At 41.1% G+C, this 7811-nt stretch overlaps 1 protein-coding gene across 4 annotated transcripts in view; it reads left to right on the plus strand.

Annotated features, from left to right (window-relative positions):
* Positions 1-7414, plus strand: part of LOC130706873 (cyclin-Y-like protein 1) — a 46227-nt gene extending 38813 nt beyond the window's left edge. For all 4 annotated transcript variants that reach the window (XM_057539547.1, XM_057539545.1, XM_057539544.1 and 1 more), the window contains 3 exons: positions 1742-1908; positions 5187-5349; positions 6906-7414. In XM_057539547.1, coding sequence (XP_057395530.1) covers positions 1742-1908; positions 5187-5349; positions 6906-7022 — 447 coding nt within the window. In that variant the 3' untranslated portion in view covers positions 7023-7414. The remainder of the gene's footprint in view (positions 1-1741; positions 1909-5186; positions 5350-6905) is intronic.
* Positions 7415-7811: the final 397 nt, after the last annotated feature.

A 7811-nucleotide genomic window follows, 5' to 3' on the forward strand; every position in this document is an offset into this window, starting at 1 on the left:
AGTTCTAACAGATTGGAGCAGGATACACTCAAGTGCAGGTTTTTGGTCTCAGCGACTGGGCGTGTGGCAGTACTCTTTCATTTATGAGGGAAGGCCTGGGGAGTGGAGCTCTGGGACGAAGAGCTCTGGGTTGTTTGTGTGAAGGCACCGGTGACCACGGCAAGAGTAGTCTCTGTAGAGTGGTAGCAGCAGGAGGCTGACTGAAGTGGGTTAAGGAGAGGATGGGAGATGAGGAGCTGGCCTCAGCCCTGAGGACGCCGTCTAGGGGCAGTGGGGGACAGGCTGGGGACATGGAAGCATTCCCACTGGAGGAAGCCTCTGACAGAGAGGGAGAAGTTGTTCAAAAAGAGACTAACTGTGGGCACAGTACTCTGCAGAAGTGAGGTGGGATCAACTTCATTCATAGGAGGGTTAGCTTCAGTGAAAAGAAAGAAATCTCGCTTCCTCCGAGACAGGAGGGCAAGTGGGATAAATGAATATCGGCACGTGTACCAAGTTTGCCAGTACAAAGGTGAGAGGAAGTTGAGAGATTGCCAGTGTCGTTTCAGTGCCTCTGATTAGTCCCATAAAGTAGAGAGTTGAACCTTGCGGGGAGAGTCGTTCTTAGGGTACTAGAGAGTGCTGAGTTCTTTGGGGAATGGGAGCCGAATTTCACTAAGAACATACAATCTCAATACCCGTGTTTGAAAACACAGTAGAGTTTGGAGGGCATGGGCGAATCTGAGCTGTCAATCTGATAACCCTTCAGAGAGTAAACAGACTCTTTAAAACTGGACATTTTTCTTTTTGTCAAATGGCATATACACTCTTCTACAGAGGTAACAACAAATCACAGCTTACCTCTCTAATCTTTGCTCAGCTGTTAACTCCACCCAGTTCTTTGTAGGGTAGACATTTGATACATGTAAAAGAAACCATGAAATCATCTCACAAACCGGCAGGTTTAGAGGAGCCCCAGGGATACAGACACAGGCAGGTCTTCCCACCTTAAAACCAAAAGAATTGACTAAGCTGCAGATTATGTAAGACAGAAATGAATAATGAAATGATAATGGAGATGTGAAAAATGGGGGATATGAAAAGGACTACCCTTTGTATGCATGTGTGTTCCTTAAAAAGGCACTAAAATATGGGAATACTTGACAGCTAGCTGTAAAGCCCCTTTGTACTGCCTGTCCTGCTGTGCCACGCAGCAGCCACTGGGAGGCTCTCTTGACCACCAGTTTTTATCTTCAAGTTCATGCCACAAAAGGACTGGTGACACTGAAGAGAAGGTAAAGATGTGCTCAGGCTTACCAGAATTTTACACACTCAAGCGTTATGTAAAATCGCCATGCAACCACCACCAGTCTTGTAGTTAACATTGCACGTGATAGGCACTCAAGCATTTACTGAACAGTTGAAGTCGACACTGGGCTGTATGTGCTGCCCTTGACAAGTGGGAAGGTAATAAATAATACAATGCGTGTCTTTAGAATGCCCTTTGCTGAGATGTCCTTTCATTCCTGTGACCAAAATTGGGTTGGAAATTCACACGGGCAGAGTAGAAATATCAGACTAACAGAAATATCTGACTTACAACTGTGACCTGGCCTCTGGCCTTGGCTTGGCTGAGCAAAGTCTTTGTAGAACCTAGGAATAAAAGGGGTGTCAAAAAGAGATGAAATCTGTCATTCCTAACAATTCTTATCACAGCACTTAAACTGAACTAAAATCAAAGATCAGTGCTCTACTTTTGCAGGTTTACTTAGAAAGGCTTTTAACTTATGCTGAGATCGACATTTGCCCCACTAACTGGAAAAGAATTGTTTTGGGAGCCATTCTTCTTGCCTCCAGGCTTTGGGACGATGATGCTGTACGGGATGTGGAGTACAGCCAGATCCTCAAGGACGTTACAGTTGAGGACATGTGAGTTTGTAAGGTTACCGTGAACTTTCTAACCATTTTCCAATACCTCATTTGCTCTCATAAAGTTTACATTTTTAAGAAATGTTACATTTTAAGAAAGGTTACCTTGTGCAGAGAGCTGAAATAGACATAAAATTACAGACTTCTTTCTATCTAGCTGTAGTATAACAATTTGTATTTCCCCTCATTAATTGGTAGGTCTTGATGTGTTATTGTTGTAATAATATTCTGCTTGATAAATTGAAATTATTTTTCTGGTGGTTTTTGCCAAACATTTTACAAGCTCACTACCAGAACAACATGGTACAGTAAGTAACTTCACAGCTTTCTTAAAGCTGTCTACCAGGTCCAGTCCATTTTTAAGGGGCACATGCCTGGTCTTTGCAGCAAGTGGCCACTGTTAAGGTCTTAGGGCCTCTAGACTACTGACAGGTTATAATTTCAACCTGAGTCACACATTGTGTATTTGCTTTTGCTGGTCTTTTTCTCCTTTTGATCTGAGGTTCTGTTGTTACAGAAACTATGATGTACAGGTAGCCACATATAAAGGTTTCAGATCCCTGTGTTCCTGTCTCCTCCCCTAAAGTCTGCTGAGTTAGGAAACACCTACCTCTCAGGTAGTCCGGGAAGCATCCCTGGGGCCTCACCCAGGGCACTCAGCAAACACAGCGGCACTTTGTGGGGCCTTGAGTTAACTAGGCAGGTTCTCCTCACAGATGGCATGCTCACATGGGCATGAAACGCCAGGCTTCCAATCTGGCTCTGGTGAAGGGCCCCAAGGGTGGGAAGCAGGATGAGCCAGAGAGATAATTCCAGCAGACTCTCGAAGTGCCCGCTTGACAGTGAACCTGTCTTTGTGGGTGGCATTCAGGAAAATGGGAAAGAACACCTCTTGATTATATTGGACAGCAGAGGCCGATCAAGATGGCAGGCAGGGGCAAGAGTTTGTTTTTGTTACCTTTGCCCCTTACTCTGGATAATTCACAATTACCAAAGTGCATATTTACAGCTGAAGCGAGGAAAGTTGTGACTAAGAGAAGGGACCAGTGACTGTCAGTAGCTGTCAAAGTGGCTTTTGGTGAAAATGCCCACTTTGGTGATCATGTAAACCAGGTGGTCATGGTGATATTGCTGGTAGCAATCTTAGCAAACAGTGTAACAGCAGATAATGAATTTGAAATGAAGAGAAGTACTTTTGGAAGTTGCAGAAACTAAAGTGACGTTGACCAACACTATCATCAGTCTTTAAACTGGTCCCTTGAAGGAAGGAAAATTTGTAATCGTGAACACCATCCCTGCCATGATGGCAGCTGAAATTTTCTCAGAATCTGCAACTGAGCTGACTGGGGCTCTGGTTCCAGGTACAACATCCGAGAACATGCAGGGAAACGTGTGGGTGTTCATAGACATTGAGCCCAGGAGCATTGGCGGCACTGTCCAGCTATGAAGAAACTAATTCTAAACAACGCTTTTCTGTGTAGAACGGAGAATCACCAGGAGTTATGTTTATAATAGGCTGCTTTTGTTTATGATCTTTGGGAGTTGGAAAGCATTACAACAAAGTGTCTAATACACATGTGTTTCATCCCTCTGCTGTTGACTACTATTTGTAATGGTCTCATTTTGAGTCTGAATTGAAAAATTGCTGTCTATCAGCTTTTCCTTAAAACTTTCTAACATCTCTGTGTCTTGTTAAATATATATTTCCCTTCAAAAGAGTAAGTTAAACTGAGCAGCTGCCGTTCAGACAGTTTGCTGCGCCTGTAAGTGGTAGGCTCTTCAGCCACCTAGCCATTTAAAAACAGCAAAAAACACAGAAGATGCATATTCTGTAGGCATAATGCTTTTCTTCAGTGATTAAAGCTCTATTAATAGACATGTTAATCCTATGAAGTACTGTATTTCCACACAATTAAAATGTATTAGTGGAGAAAATATAAAAGGGATCGTGAAGTGCATTTATTCCTGTAGTAAATTAAGTCCTGATTAGCTGATTATCAAAACATTATCTGATTTACATTTCTATCGACTTCTGGCCGTATGAACAGGAAATGAATTTTGGAAGTAGGTTCAGTTAGGTTTAAAGTTCAACAAATGAGAAACCTCATTTCTGCTCATACTCTGCTCTCCATACAGGAGAACATGGAGCATTTGTTGATTTATCCAATGGATAAAATATTAACACTTTAAAACCAAGAAACCAAATGTATTGTAAAATAAGCCACTTGCATGTTTGTTTGGGTATTTATCATTTTTATATAATCAACTCTCTAAAGTGATTGCTGTGAAAAGTGGTAAGATTTACTCTAATTTTATATTTATTTACTTAAACATTTGGCAAGCAAATGGCTGGATATGGTCATATAGCAGAAGCCTGCTCCCAGCACTCTACTTTCCCACTTCATTGAATTCGCCCTCTGTGGGCGTGTGCAGTCTGTCCTGGCAAGGGGCGGTAGGTCTGAACATTCTGGGCTGCTCTCCTAACACCGGGGGAAACAACTGCTCTATCAGAGGTCGTGTCGTAAAGTGGGTTTAGTCTAGCTGAGACATAATCTTACTGCCTTCCTAAGCTTCAAAAGTGCATCCTGTCCTGTCATGGTGACGACAACTCACCCTAGTAAGGTTTTAAGGTGAACAGAAACTTGCATTATGCCCTTTGACACAGCCCCATGCACGGGGTGGGGGTGGGGGGATTCCCTTTCCCATCGAATGTAGCTTATTTATTTATTTACTTGAGATGAATCCTTGTTGCCTCAAGAGTTTTCCCCCCTCAGAGATAACAGCAGTGGCTCTCGATGGATCCCTTGGTTGCCGTGGTGATGTGCCCACGCCTTGTGTTGGCTCGTCTCCACCTCAGTGAGCCCCTTCCTGTCCTCAGCCCGGTGCAAATGTCTGCAAGCTCTTCAGAGCTAATAAACAGCATCCATCATTCCTTTCATCTGATCACGATAGCGGGGCCTCGTGAGTGAGTGTGGAGCATGACTCGTACAGCTGCACTAATGGAACTCTGAAGACTGAGCCCCTGAGTCAGCAGCATGAGTGCATAAGAGGGCCATAACCTCTTCCCCCGTGTCCCAGACTCAAAGTGCTGGGACGCAGAAAGGACCACAAATAGCTGTACCTTGTTTGAACATTAGGGTATTAATCCAGCTGGGTAGCCATTATTTGTTTCAAAACAGTATTTAGAGCCATCCTAGTAGCTCAGAATGGTATTTTTGAAGATAGCCCAGTTGACTAAAATTGTCCTGTGTTGGTTTTGTCTTCTCCTCCTCCCCCAGGAATGAGATGGAAAGGCACGTCCTGGAGCTACTTCACTTTAATATTAATGTTCCTTTCAGTGTGTATGCCAAATACTACTTTGACCTTCGCTCCTTAGCACATGACAACAACCTGAATGTTCTATTCACTCCTCTTACCAAACAAAGAGCACGGAACTACGAGGTAAGGCTGTGAAATCACTAACTGGGGTTTTCTGTCAGCCACCGAAGCCACATCTGTAGCTAAATTATATTAAGCAGTGATTAGGAAAATGGAAAGCTGTTAACAGTTTGAAGAGCTTATTGACCCGTTGGCATCATATTTCCTGTGTCTTTTATGGTTTATACAGGGATCCCACATTATAAAAAAAAAAATTGTCTCTTCTGTAACCATAATTCAGAATACTTTAAATCATATTTAATCTGTTCTTAATGGTTTTCCATTTGAACCTCTACACTTACATATAACCGTACATGAATAATTTCTTAAAATTGTATCCCTAATCATATGTACCTACATAATCTACTTACCACTCTTAACTGTCTTTTTTTTTTTTTAATAATTGATGTTTTGGACTATTTCTACTGTCTTGATATTTTGAATAAATAAATAAATGTATTTATTTATTTATGGCTGCATTGGGTCTTCGCTGCTGCACGCGAGCTTTCTCTAGCTGCGGCGGGCGGGGGCTGCTCTTCATTGCGGTGCGCAGGCTTCTCATTGCAGTGGCTGCCCTTGTTGCAGAGCACGGGCTCTAGAGCGCAGGGTCAGTAGTTGTGGCGCACAGGCTTAGTTGCTCCTCGGCATGTGGGATCTTCCCGGACCAGGGCTCAAACCCGTGTCCCCTGCATTGGCAGGCGGATTCTTAACCACTGCGCCACCAGGGAATTCCCTCTTAACTGTTTTTTACTCAGCTTGCAGTTCGTGTGTGTGTGTGTGTGTGTGTGTGGGTGTGTGTGTATGTGTATGTGTATCACAGTTCAGTCCCATGAGTTTATTAGACAAAGCATCCGTGGCTAACCTGAGAGACCTATACTTGGAAGGTATAATGTGGATTCAGATACTGGCTGTAGAAAGTACATGAGTTTTTAATATAAATGGTAACGTACATGGAACAAAGTAATACTTATGGCTTATGATTTTTGGTGGGTATACAGCAAAATTCACAACTGAAATGAACACATTTAAAATGGATACTTTCTGTGGTACCTTGGTGGTACTTTAGAATAAGATGTTTTTCTACCATAATTTATGTGCAAGTGAAATAGCACCTTTCAGCGCTTGTCATTAGACCTCTCCTACCTTCAGCACATACCTACCTGATTAAAATTTTCTTAGAGTATGTAATAACTAATGAAAACTGAATAGAAGTTGAATAGCTGAGTAAACACTGATTTTGCCCAAGTGTATGTCCATTACGTTTAAGGATCACGTGTGTAGGTAACAGATGATATTGCTATTAGGAGCCTATCATTAGGAACCCAATTTTTAAGTAACTCTAAGTTATTAGGGCAAGTTACCCCTTGCCCCAGCAATCTAATCATAGCCCTTAAAGGTTATTACCTTAGGGAATTGTCAGTTAGTGTAGATATCAGCTATCCAAAGTAGCAGTAACTATGAACTATCTAAACGAATGTAGATGTGTGGCTTATCGATGATGCTTTTTTTGTTTTTTTAAGGTCCGAACATTTTTTTTTCCCCCTAATTATACCTATGTTCTACCTGATTGACTTTCCTAGGCCATTTCCAGATTGTGTGACGACGAATACAAAGACGTGTGTAGAGCTGCTATGAGAAGGTCTTTCAGCGCTGATCATTTCATTGGTATTCGGCGCTCCAATGCCATCCTCTCTTAAGGGAGAAGTGAGGGGTTGTAACATCATAAACCCCTCGAAACAAGGACTGGAGAAATAGCACCTCTCCTGCTCAGAAACCAGCAAAGTTAGTATTTTCACCTTAAAGAAAGACATTGAATTCAAGAGACTCATGGACAAGCGAAGATTATGCTCATAGGAAAGAACGGGACCTCGTCAATGTAACACGCTCTTCTGTCCTTTTTATTGTAAACAGAGTTACAAAAACCACTCCAAAGCTAAAAGCTCCCAATCCATGCACAGATATCTGCTCCCAATCGACACACAGATATCTGATAGCTGAGAACTATGTGAGGTTTTTTAATTAATAGCTTAAATTTTTAGACTTTAAAGACTTTAGACTTTAACTATATAAAGACTTTTAACTATTTAAAGACTTTAGACTTTAACTATATAAAGACTTTTAACTATTTAAAGACTTTAGACTTTAACTATATAACTTCTATGTTTTTCTTGCCTCACTGTCCCATACTGCTGCATATTCCTTTAGAATCAGTGCAGTATTACCATCAAAAAATGGGACTCCAAAAAAAAACAAAAAAAAAAACAAAAAAAAGAAAAAAACAAAAAAAAACAAAAAAAACAAAAAACGAAAAAAACAAAAAAAAACAAAAAAAAGAAAAAACAAAAAAACAAAAAAAGAAAAAAACAAAAAAAAACAAAAGAAAAAAAACAAAAAAAAGAAAAAAACAAAAAAAGAAAAAACAAAAAAACAAAAAAAGAAAACAAAAAAAAAACAAAAAGAAAAAAACAAAAAAAATGAACAAAAGA

The sequence above is a fragment of the Balaenoptera acutorostrata genome, unplaced genomic scaffold (assembly GCF_949987535.1).
Source record: "Balaenoptera acutorostrata unplaced genomic scaffold, mBalAcu1.1 scaffold_606, whole genome shotgun sequence".
In the NCBI taxonomy this organism is placed as follows: Eukaryota; Metazoa; Chordata; class Mammalia; order Artiodactyla; family Balaenopteridae; genus Balaenoptera; species Balaenoptera acutorostrata.